At 49.3% G+C, this 12775-nt stretch overlaps 1 protein-coding gene and 1 non-coding gene across 2 annotated transcripts in view; both read left to right on the top strand.

Moving 5' to 3' along the window:
* UBN2 (ubinuclein 2) overlaps positions 1 to 12775 on the top strand; it is an 86116-nt gene that overhangs the window by 52955 nt on the left and 20386 nt on the right. The window contains 3 exon segments of the mRNA XM_038754458.1: positions 8763 to 8881; positions 10518 to 10631; positions 11465 to 11608. Coding sequence (XP_038610386.1) covers positions 8763 to 8881; positions 10518 to 10631; positions 11465 to 11608 — 377 coding nt within the window.
* On the top strand, positions 4304 to 4371 carry LOC119935444. The gene has a single exon (XR_005453327.1). It is a non-coding gene; the product is annotated as a small nucleolar RNA SNORD75 (small nucleolar RNA).

The following is a 12775-nucleotide window of genomic DNA, read 5'->3' as shown; positions in this document are numbered from 1 at the left end:
GGCGATTTCTTTGACACCTTGTAAGGAATTTGGTGAAGGGAAAGAGGGGACTGGCTTTGTATCCTTGAGGGAGACGATGCCTATGCCCCCCCTTCAAGGTGCCTTCAGGGTCTGGGAAATAATTTGCGTCGGTCGGAGAGTGACACCGTTTCAGCATCCTTTTAGGCGATTTCTTTGACACCTAAGTGTCTGCTGATACTGGCAGGGTGGTTTATTCCCCTCCCAAGGAAACGGGTCAGTTAAGGAGGGCATTTGAGGAGGAGTCCAGAAGTCCGCTTGAGCGATTTTTGGTGTGCTAGGGTCTTAAAAGATTGTGTTTTCCCAGCTTGGGGTGGTCCTTTTAGGCAGAGGCTCTGGCATGATTGGAAGAGCAAAAGGTAACGCAGAAACAGCGCCAGGAGCTTCAAATCACAAAAGCCGCGACCCAGCGAGGAAGATTTAAATGTAGGCATAGACGGGGATAATAATGCATATTATCTGTCTTTCAATTAGGCAATCCATAGTATTTTTTGTGTGCCTATTGAGAGCTAAGCCCGTGTTAAACACTCGACCTCGAGTACAAGAGAAACAGAACACACATTCTGCGCCCTGAAGGAGTTTACAGTCTCCCCTCCGGCCCCCCGACACACACACCCCCCAAAAAAAATATCAAAGTGGAAGCAAGAGGAGCACAAGAGTAGGGCAGGAAATGGTACAGATAGAGCAGAACAAAATAGCTGAATCAGTAAATGAATGTATTTCCAGCCTCACTGGTGTGCTGGATAAATTGCCACCCTCAGTAGCACCACTTTTGAATACTAACACCGATCCCGTGGGGGTGTGGAGGAGTTGGGGGAGGGGGCGAGTGAGAGAGAGAGAGTGCACACATGCGTGTACGTTCTCTTTTTGTGTTCTGGTTTAGAATAGAAATGGTGAGGATCATGTGAAACAGTGGATAAACCCACACAGTTGCAAGCAAACCCATGCTCAGACATGCATTTGGGAAGATTTGGGGAGCTTTTGTATTTTGGGGGGTGGTTTATTCCGCATTCGTATTCACGCCCCTGTGGGTCCACCCTTAACTTCCTACTAGCTTTGCCCGATTCTTGGGGTGACGGATCACCCAGCTCTGATGGGTGGGGTTGCCAGCAAAGAGAGGAAAAACGTTCCGTGTTTTCCACTCCCTTCCCACCCCCGACCCTAGCTGTTGGCAACGGAGGTCTGAAGACCTCGAGCGGGAAGCCCTTCGTCACTGACTCCGCTGGGCTTGGAAAAGGATTGCAAGTGCAGTTCGTTTGTTCATTTGTTCAGTCGTATTTATTGAGCGCTTACTGTGTGCAGAGCACTGTACTAAGTGCTTGGGAAGTACAAGTTGGCAACACCTAGAGACGGTCCCTACCCAACAGTGGGCTCACAGTCTAGAAGGGGGAGGCAGAGAACAAAACATATTAACAAAATAAAATAAATAGAATTAATATGTACAAATAAAATAGAGGAATAAATATGTACAAACATATACACATATAATATATAAAGGTGCAGTCTACCTTTGGCCGCCGTAGCCGGGAGCAAGGGATGGCCAGTGCCCCGGAGACAGGCTGGTTCTGCTCTGGCTGCCGCTGCAACACCCCAGAGAGCTGCCCCCAGGACTCAATCAGTCAATCAATCAATCAATCGTATTTATTGAGTGCTTACAGTGTGCAGAGCACTGTATTAAGCGCTTGGGAAGTACAAGTTGGCAACATACAGAGACAGTCCCTACCCAACAGTGGGCTCAAGTTTGCTCTCCACCCCCAAATTCTCCAAAATGAATTCTGGAGTTTTGGGTGCCATCCTCTCGTGCGTCCCAGGTCCTATTTTCAGGTTTCTAATATAGGAGTTTATGTGCAAACAGAAATACTATGGCTGAAAGACTGGATTTACCAGACGAGCGTGGCTGCCCCAGAAAAGTCTGGGTAGGAGAGTTCACTAAAGTCCCCTTGACTTTAGCATGTTCATTTCCATTCCTCCTGCTTGACTTCCGTCCATTTCATCCATTTCGTCTTTTCCCCCAAGATCCACACTTAAAAACTAAGCTTTTGTGAGACTGCCAGGGCATCCAGCATGAGGATTTTCATCAAGAGTTCGTTAGAAACTTTATGGAAAGGAATCCCTTCTGTTCCGAAGCCATTTTGCTTTGATTAGCGGGGAGCTAGAGAAGACAGGAGGGGCATCTGAGTTGCAGGTTCTGTCGGCTCTGGCCTCTCTTCACCTCACTATAGCAGTTCTTTGCGACAGTTCCACAAAGAGTGCATTTTAACCTCAAACTGTGGTGCGTTGTCTAGGCCGCCAAGCTGTTTGATGAAGAAGGTAGGAAAAAATTCTTCACACAGGATGTGAACAACATGCTACTGGAGTAAGTAATTTACTTCTTTGGTTCCAGATCCCTGGCAGATTGCATTGGTTTGTCCTCGTCAGTCGAGGCTCTGCGGGGTTAGGTGGTCCAGCTTAGGATGTGTGGCAAGCTGAGGAGGAATTCCCAGCTCCCTTCACTTCCTGTGAACTCCGGCTGCCAGTCAGATCCTGCCGCTTCCGGACCGGCTGGGGCTCTTCGGGATGCTGCCCTCTGCTTCTCTAACGCTTGAGCTCTCAGACTCCTGTCGGGCAAATGGGCAGTGAAGCTTCGCTTCAGCAAGAGGGATCCAGGGCAGTCGTGAGGTAGAACTCCCTGCCGGTTGGCGCTGTCGACTGGGGAGTCTCTATCTCTGCAAAGCAGTATGCAGAGGGGGGATTTTGGAATGAGCTCTGCTCCACTCCCAACACTTCCTGGAATGCTCGCTGGACTGAGGCAGGGAGAGGGATTGGCAGAGGACAGAAGACAAGGCTGTGAGGAACACACAGAGGCGACCAGGCCTCCGGAGAAGAGTTAAATCTGTGTAGGGTCCCCCCTCCTTGCTCCGGAATCCTCTTCCGTCTCCATCGTACTCCTCCCTTGGGAGCCTGGACCCGGCATCTGGGCCGGGGACGAGACCACTAGCTCTGACTTCCCTTTCCCCGGGCTCGCTGGGGAACGGCGCAGACTCAGAGGCTCGTGGGCATCGAGTCGGAGACTTTGGGCAGATTTAAATTGTAGGATAAAAACTGAAACGACAGGTTTTTCGAATCGCAGCGGGAACCACCGTAAGGAGGGTAGTCTGTCCGCATGCACTGTAGGAAAGGAGTTCAAGTCCAAGCAGTCTTCCGTGTCTGTGACCTTCGAATGGCGACCACTTTAGTGCATCGATTGCAGGAGATTTCTAAACGTGGACATCGTGTCTTAGGTGTGTGTCGGGGACAGGTGGCTTCTCGTCGAGCTGATTAGTGGTCGGGGTGGTCATTCTTCATAGGGTTGGATTTAACTTTGACCAAAGAAGCACAAGAGGCAACCCACCCGCATTAAACCGATCCCGGGACGTCTCCCATCCTCCCTTCCAACAGCCCAGAGAGCGGTCCTCACAACCACATACATCGTGATCGGCAAACGGGAGTACCCTCCCTTCCCCCGTCCACGGAGAATTTCTATTTCTAGGAAATACCCTCACCGACGTGAGTTGCATCATTAACGCCATTTTGAGAAGCGCTGGTGGCGTCATTTATACACTGTGTTATTTCAGATGAGAAATGACGACCAGTTGCTTTGGACTGAAATGCAGGTCGCACCTGGGGTAACCAGTGCAGTCAAAATGGAGGCTCCTTTTCAGAAAAAAGCTGGTTTTCCTGTAGCGCCCGATATCTTCGAGTCGGCGATTTCGTGGGCTTCACCTAAATCGACAGACCCTATCGACATGGCCATTAGATAGCACTCGCCCCCTGATATTGTGATAAATATTTCACACCCGTCGGCGTAAACAGCTTCCCTGGGGATGGCAGCCAGAGTTCGCATCAGTGGGGTACCTGTGTTGGCCTGGTTAACTCACGAAAAGAAACGGGTGCAGAAGTTGGGGCCGGTATGTGCGGACCCTCCCCGGCTTTGTATCTGGTCCTTTCCAGACTTCCTCCACAGGAGTGGAGCTCTCCCTGGCTGTGTGGTGACTCTAGGAGTCCGTTTTACCTGTCACTGCTCGGTAAGGCGAGGTCAGACCCGCTCCCGCCGGCGAGTCGAACAGCGTCGCGAGGGACTGCTTTCCCAGCCCCGTCGCGCCTGCCCCTCGCCAAACTGCCAAGTCGGGCAGAGGCCCCCCCGGGCCCAGTTAGTTCCGGATCATCCGTTTCCCGCTGTCCGCTCAGCGCCCTTCCCTTGGCTCAAAAGGTGCCTCCAGCACTTTTAAGGCCCCCTCCGTGGAAATAGCCTATGATGGTTTTAAGCAGCCTATGATGGTTTTAAGCATAAGAGTAGTGGACAGAAGTGATTTCTGATAATTGTCTACTGAGGCCTTGGGGCTTGAAGAAGTCAGGTTGTTCCTGGGTGGTATGTTGAGATCTTGAGCTTACTCCTTGTCTGTCTCGCCATCGACCCCCAGCCCACGTCATCCCCCGGGCCTGGAATGCCCCCAATCCCTCTGCCCCTCCGCCAAGCTTGCTCTCTTCCTCCCTTCAAGGCCCTGCTGAGAGCTCACCTCCTCCAGGAGGCCTTCCCAGACTGAGCCCCTTCCTTCCTCTCCCCCTTGTCCCCCTCTCCATCCCCCCGTCTTACCTCCTTCCCTTCCCCACAGCACCTGTATATATGTATATATGGTTGTACATATTTATTACTCTATTTATTTTACTTGTACATATCTATCCTATTTATTTTATTTTGTTAGTACGTTTGGTTTTGTTCTCTGTCTTCCCCTTTTAGACTGTGAGCCCACTGTTGGGTAGGGACTGTCTCTATATGTTGCCAGTTTGTACTTCCCAAGCGCTTAGTACAGTGCTCTGCACGTTGTAAGCGCTCAATAAATACGATTAATGATGATGATGATGATGAAATAGGCTAGCACTCGCAGAAACGCTCCCGCCGCACAGTTGAGGATGCTTCCGCCGCAGGGGGCTCGCTTAGATTTCAGCAGAGTCTCCCAGAAATTCCGCCGTCCCCCTGCTTAGCGTTTCTTGTTTTTTTGTCAGTATCGAGCTGCAGTTACAGGAGCTGAGGCCAGCCATCCGCGGTGGAGTCTATTCTCACCTCGAGGCTTTTGTCCCGTTTAATAAAGACTCACTAGTAAAACGTCTCAAAAAGCTACACCTTAACGTCCAGGTAAGAGGAGGGAGGAGAGCGATGATATTACTACAGCACTGGGCTTCTCAGACGGGGCCTGTGCTGGCGGAAGGGCGATCCCTAAGGCGGGAACTGCAGTTGAAAGTAGTCGTCTCGACGACGGAAAGATCACTAGGCTCGGAGTCGGGAGATTCCGGGTTTTTGTCACGCTCCACTGTCTTGCCGCGTGATCCTGGGCGAGTCACCCGACTTCCCTTTACCGTGGTTTTCTCATCTTCTCCCTGTCCGGGAGGAGCTTACCCTCTGGTAACTGGCATTAATTGGTGAACAGACCACAGTCAGGTGTGGGTGGTGGGTATAAAAAGGGTGACTGGGAGGAGGCGATGGCGTGAGGGTCGGGTTGACTGATGGGATGGCGTGGCCTGAAGGCTTCCCGGGGGAGGTGGCTTATAAGGAGGTCCTCAGATGTGGTTTGGCGAAGCCATGTCGGGGAGGCCGGCGGAAAGATGCGAGCGGTGGTTTGGGAGAGGCGGGAAATTAAGACTCAGGCACAGTTAGAAGCAACGTGGTTTAGTGGAAAGAGCCCAGGCCGGGGTCTTGGAGGACCTGAGTTCTAATTCCGGCTCCACCACTTGCCTGCTGGGTGGCCTTCGGCAAGTCACTTCTCTGTGCTTCACTTACCTGTAAAATGAGGATGAAAACTGTGAGCCCCGTGTGGGACAGGGATTGAGTCCAGTCTGATTAGCTTGTTTCTACCCCAGCACTTAATAGAGTGCCTAGTACATAGTAAGCCCTTAACAGATACTATAGAAACAAACAAAAAGTTAGCCGGTGCGACCCGTAATCGACCTTCAGGTATTTGGTTTTTTTGACGTCGGGCTACTGTGATCGCTTCCCATTGATGCCGATTCTTCTGACGGCAAAGGGAAAAAAGAATCAATTTTCCCATCAGTGCGGTGGATGTAATTCATTCCCGGTGAGCCCCCGGCCCTTGAAGGGGTTTCTTAAAGCCCCATCCCAGACCGTAGGCCCTTGGCTTCTCAGAGCCCCAACACGGTGACTCCAGAAACGTACCATTGGCAAATCTCCCTCCCCACAGCCTGGTCTTATATCCCAGCTCGTTCCTGGAAAATCTACATTTCCAGGCCTTAGTAGTAGTAATAGTATTTTTTTTAAGCACTTACTAAGGTGCAGGGAGGATGCTTTTGTGAGAGGGGAAGAAAACGGTGAATGCACCCTGGTCTCATAAAGCTGAGAGGTGCTGCTATCACTTTTCTGTTGATAAAATCAAATGACGCCCATTTTCTCAGTTGCTCCTTTTGAGGCTGGACCACTGGGGTAGGCACCTCTAAAAGATCTTGGATTTATTTTGCCGGACCTCCAGCGAGCTCGGAGTTCTCCGCAGCTTTTGTTTCCGGTTCAAGATGCGGCTCTTTCAGCTTGTCTGTGGGGAAGGTGGAAAGATAAAGGGTGTGGTGCTCTGTTTTTGGAAGACCAGGAAATGGAGGCAGGAAAAAAAAACAAATTGTTGGAGCAGGGTGGAAGGGAGAATGTCTCCCTCATGGGAAAAGTCTCTTGCCCCCACGTTCCCACCCCCTCTTGGGCGAAGTTGAACCTGAGCTAAGACAGCCCACACAGGCAGTGGGGGAGATCAGTCAATCGCTTGTATTTATCGAGTGCTTACTATATGTACTCATTTATTCATTCAGTCAATCATATTTATTGGGCGCTGACTCTGTGCAGAGCACATGTAAAGCTCTGTACTGAGTCCTTGGGCCATGAGAAGGATATGAAAAAGCAGCCCACATCAGCTTGTTCTGTCTTCTCCAACCTGGGACGTGGACTGTGTCCAATCTGATTAGCTTGTATCTACCCCAGTGCTTCGTAAAGTACCTGTCACAGTAGTAAGCGTGTGACAAATACCATTTAAAAAAAAGCACTGGAGAAAGAACACTGTTAAAGAGTAGGTGTAGACAAGCCCTGCCCACAAGAGGCTTACATTCATTCAGTCCTGTTTATTGAGCGCTTACTGTTTGCAGAGCACTGTACTAAGTGCTTGGAAAGTACAATTCAGCAGTGAATAGAGATTCCATGGCCATGTCTAATTATTTCCACCTGCGTATTCTTTCCCAGTGCTGAGTACACGGCTGTGTACGCAGTACGTACTTAATAAATGTAATTAGTGCCACTCGGTCCAGGGCCATGTCTAATTATTTCCACCTGCGTATTCTTTCCCAGTGCTTAGTACAAGGCTCTGTACACAGTATGTACTTAGTAAATGTAATTAGTGCCACTCGTACTATTCCTGACGGAGCTGACAATGGTAGATTGCAAAATTTTCATGGCATCGGTTCTCCTCTGCTCTGTGCTGCAACCCCCAGGCCGGGACTCCCTGTAGTAGGTTCCCTGCGCCCCTCCTCCAAACGGTGGGTATGGTGACCCCCTCAAAGGGCGTCTCTTGGGGTCAGGAAGAGCATGTATAAAAAACTCCCAAGGATCAGTGGTCGTCACCAGTCAGGGACCCCTCCCTAATCCCAGGGGTAGCTCCAGCAGTAGCCCAAGCGTGATTCACGTTTTCTCGGTTGAGATCGGTTCCCGGTTACTAGTTGGACTCCAAAGTTTTTGGCCACGAGTTGGACTGTGAGCGAGGCAGGGACCCTGTCTGATCTGATTACCTTGTATTTTCCCCAGCGCTCAGTTCAGTGCTTTACCCAGAGTTAAACGCTTAACCAGTACCCTAGTTATCAGTGTTGCGTCTCACCCAGAAAGACTCCCGGTTTGGGAGATGTCTCTTCGGGGGCCTCCTTTCTCCCCCACCCCGTCATTGCTCTCTTGTACATAGCCACCTTCTGCAGGAGCTGCGGTTTCTTTGTGTTTGGGCTTTTTGTTCTTTGATCAGTCCCACTCAGCTCTTCCAACTGCAAAGGAGAAGAACCGCGATCCTCATCTTTCACATGGAGAGAGGTAGTCGACCTTAAAAGCGGGCTATTAGGTGCCAGGCTAAGTCCTTTTGGGGTGTCATTCAAGCGCTTTGTTCAGTGTTCTGTGATGGATTGGTTCTGTTGGAGGGCATCGGGGAAGGTGGAACTGGGAGTTAAGCTGTTAGCCAAGAAGGTGTTGTTATCCCCAACCTTTTTTTTTTCCTCCCAATATTTGGGGAAACTGCTGGAGGGGATTTAAGCAGCGAATTAATGGTCAAGTTCCAAAATCAGGAACAAGCTCTCTTCAAGGAGATGCTCGTTGTTTTTCAGAGAAGCAGCATGACCTATGGGAATCAGAAGAACCTGGTGGGTTCTCATCCTGGCTCTGCCAATTGCTTGCTGTGTAATCTTGGGCAAGTCACTTCACTTCTCTGGGCCGCAGTTTCCTCAGCCGTAAAAGGGCTGTTCTTGCTACTTGGAGTCTGAGCCCCTTGCGGGACAGGGACCGTGTCTGCCGTAATTTACCAGCACCTACCCCAGCGTATCAGAACAGTGTTTGACACGTAGTAAGCGCTCAACAGATGCCATGCAAAAAGGGAGGAGTGTGCTAGAAGACGGAATGGGGGTACTGGGGTCGGGGGGAGGCGGGTAGTTAGTTTATTCTCGGGATCGAAAGCTTTGATCTGAGTTTCCTTTCCTTTCCTTTGCAGGATGATCGTTTAAGGGAACCCCTGCAAAAGCTGAAAGTGGCTGTGAGCAACGTCATGCCTGAGCAGCTGTTCAAATATCAAGAGGATTGTCAGGCCCGCAGTCAAGCCAAGAATGCCAAGTATGTCCCTTTTCAGGTCGGGCCGGCCGCAGCGTCGCATTTACCTTGCGGTCCGGGCTTCTAGCTCCGGGGAGGCCGTCCTCATGCCCCACAAAACAGTGCTGCCTAGTTGGGCAGAGCACCGACCTGGGTCCTGGGGGGGTCTCACCCCGTTTGCTTGCATCCTCCTCAGCGTTCAGTACAGTGCCTGGCACATACTAAGCACTTAACGAATACCAAGATTAGTATTAGTAGAGAAGCAGCGTGGCTCAGTGGAAAGAGCCCGGGCTTCGGAGTCAGAGGTCACGGGATCAGACCCCGGCTCCGCCAATCAATCAATCAATCAATCGTATTTATTGAGCACTTACTATGTGCAGAGCACTGTACTAAGCGCTTGGGAAGTACAAATTGGCAACATATAGAGACAGTCCCTACCCAACAGTGGGCTCACAGTCTAAAAGGGGGAGACAGAGAACAAAACCAAACATACTAACAAAATAAAATAAATAGAATAGATATGTACAAGTAAAATAAATAAATAAATAGAGTAATAAATATGTACAAACATATATACATATATACAGGTGCTGTGGGGAAGGGAAGGAGGTAAGATGGGGGGATGGAGAGGGGGACGAGGGGGAGAGGAAGGAAGGGGCTCACACAGTTGTCAGCTGTGTGATTTTGGGCAAATCACTTAACTTCTCTGTGCCTCAGTTACCTCATCTAGAAAATGGGGATTAAGACTGTGAGCCCCCCGTGGGACAACCTGATCACCTTATAACCTCCCCAGCGCTTAGAACGGTGCTTTGCACATAGTTAGTGCTTAATAAATGCCACCATTAGTATTATTATTATCCCAGCTCTGTCACTTGTCCAGTGGGTGGCCTTGGAAAAGTCACTTCACTTCTCTGGGCCTTAGTCGCCTTCATCTGTAAAATGGGGATTCAATCCCTGTCATCATCATCATCATCATCAATCCTATTTATTGAGCACTTACTGTGTGCAGAGCACTGTGCTAAGTGCTTGGGAAGTACAAATTGGCAACATATAGAGACAGTTCCTACCCAACAGTGGGCTCACAGTCTAAAAGGGGATGACAGAGAACAAAACCAAACATACTAACAAAATAAAATAAATAGAATAGATATGTACAAGTAAAATAAATAAATAGAGTAATAAATATGTACAAACATATATACATATATACAGGTGCTGTCCTCCCTCTTACCTAGGCTGTCGGCCTCATGAGAGGCAGACTGTGTCGGACCTGACTGATTTGTATCTACCTCAGTGCCTGACACAAAATAGGCACTTAACAAATACCATTAAAAAATGCACCCTGTATAAATACCTCCATCAATCAGCCAATGGCATTTATTGGGCGTTTACTGTGTGCAGAGCACTATAATAAGGGCTTGGGTGAGTATCATATAACAGATATTGTAGGTATGTTTCCTGCTCACAAGGAGCCTATAGTCCATTCCCTGCTTCTCTGCATTTAGGATGAGAGTACCTATTTCCCTTTGCATGTATGAGAACTGAAGAAAGACCCTCCTCTTCCTCAGCAGGCCCTTCCCCTGGGCCCTGATTTTGAAAGTCTTCTGGGCCCTCTGTTGCAAGCAAACCCCCTGAGAGAAACCCCGGTTTCATTTTCCAGGCAGCAGGCAGATGAGGAACGAGAGAAAAACGGTTCCGAAGAGGATGACGACGAGAAGCCGGGGAAACGGGTCACCGGGCCTAGAAAGAAATTCCACTGGGACGACACCATCAGGTAGGACTCGCCCATGCCCGAAGTCAGCAGGATCGGGACCCAAATTGGGCGAGCCGCCGCCCGGTTTCTGGAGGCGCTTCCCCACCAAGTCAAGGACTTGGTCTAGAGTACAGAAGGGTTGGAGAGGGAGAAAGGGTTCTGACTAAAATGTCTTACCGCTGGCATCATTTTTTTCTCCCAGTATTGACCACTTTTAGACTGTGAGCCCACTGTTGGGTAGGGACTGTCTCTATATGTTGCCAATTTGTACTTCCCAAGCACTTAGTACAGTGCTCTGCACATAGTAAGCGCTCAATAAATACGATTGGTGATGATCATTCGGACCCTGTAATTTTGGGCACAGCGTGGGGCTCCGCTCAGATAAACACCGGGGGCCAGGACGTGGTGCCGTGTTTCGTTCTTTACTTTCTTCAGGCCGGTCCATCAGCCGCTCTGAAATGCACCCTTTGGAATACCAGCTGTCCACTGCCCGCTCGTTTCCTTCCTTTCCTACCATTTTGGCCCCTGACTGGAAAAGGGCCGGGCTGAAAAGAGTACCGGCACCGGGCTACTCATACAGTGACGTTTTCCCTAAAACTGCCAGAGAAAATCGCCATCCCTAAAACCGAGAGCCTTTCCATTTGGCAAGCGGACAGGGAAGGGTCCGGCAGTGGAATGGACAAGATCAAAATCGGCACTAGCATTTCGGAGGTCTCTAATGGTTGTTGGTATAGATTGCCCTTGGCATCAGACGGACTCCCCTCTTCAGTACGTCACCTGGCTCTTTCTTGAAACGTCCAAATGGCAGCCTCTGGTTTGGTTTTGCAATTAAAAGATGGCTTTTCTCCGTTCAGGACTTTGCTGTGTAACCTCGTCAAAATCAAACTGGGATGCTATGAGCTAGAGCCAAATAAAAGCCAGTCTGCGGAGGATTATCTCAAGACGTTTATGGAGACGGAGGTGAAGCCACTGTGGCCCAAAGGCTGGATGCAGTCTAGGTAAGAAATACGGCCTCTTTTTCTGCCATGTTAACATTTTGGATCGGTGAGCCCCACCAGAAAAAAAAAACACTAAGGTAACACTCGATAGAGAAACAGCATGACCTGTTGGGAAGAGCGTGGGCCTGGGAATCAGAAGGACCTGGATACTGTCGGTTGTGTGACCCTGGACAAGTCACTGTACTTGCTTCAGTTATCTCACTGGTAAAATGGGGATTAAGACGGCAAGCCGCGTGTGGAACATGGATGGTGTCCAACCTGCTTAGCTTGTATCGACCTCAGCACTTAGTACAGTCCCTCTGGACTATAAGCTCGTTCTGGACTGTGAGCCCATTGCTGGGTAGGGACCGTCTTTGGAGTCGGAGGTCATGGGTTTGAATCCCGGCTGTGCCAGTTGGCAGCCGTGTGACTTTGGGCAAGTCACTTCACTTCTCTGGACCTCAGTTCCCTCATCTGTAAAATGGGGATTAAGACTGTGAGCCCCCTGTGGGACAACCTGATCACCTTGTAACCTTCCCAGCGCTTAGAAGAGTGCTATGCACATAGTAAGTGCTTAATAAATGCCATTATTATTCAGCGCTTAGAACAGTGCTTTGCACATAGTAAGCGCTTAATAAATGCCATCATTATTCAGCGCTTAGAACAGTGCTTTGCACATAGTAAGTGCTTAATAAATGCCATTATTATTCAGCGCTTAGAACAGTGCTTTGCACATAGTAAGCGCTTAATAAATGCCATCATTATTATTATTATTATTATGTTGCCGATTTGTACTTCCCAAATGATTAGTCCAGTGCTCTGCACACAATAAGCGCTCAATAAAAACGATTGAATGAATGAATGGAATGTGTCTGTTTATTGTTATATTCTACTCTCCCAAGCTCTTAGTACAGTGCTCTGCACACAGTAAGCGCTCGATAAATACGATTGAATGAATGAGTGAATGAACACAGTGCTTGGCCCATAATAAGCTCTTAAATTAATAATAATAATAATAATAATGGCATTTATTAAGGGCTTACTATGTGCAAAGCACTGTTCTAAGCGCTGGGGAGGTTACAAGGTGATCAGGTTGGCCCCCGGGGGGCTCACAATATTAATCCCCATTTTACAGCTGAGGTAACTGAGGCACAGAGAAGTTAAGTGACTTGCCCAAAGTCACACAGC

This window comes from Tachyglossus aculeatus, chromosome 11 (assembly GCF_015852505.1).
Source record: "Tachyglossus aculeatus isolate mTacAcu1 chromosome 11, mTacAcu1.pri, whole genome shotgun sequence".
NCBI lineage: Eukaryota > Metazoa > Chordata > Mammalia > Monotremata > Tachyglossidae > Tachyglossus > Tachyglossus aculeatus.
The sequence above is the reverse complement of the archived record's forward strand: the minus strand, read 5'-3'. Positions and strand labels throughout refer to the sequence as shown.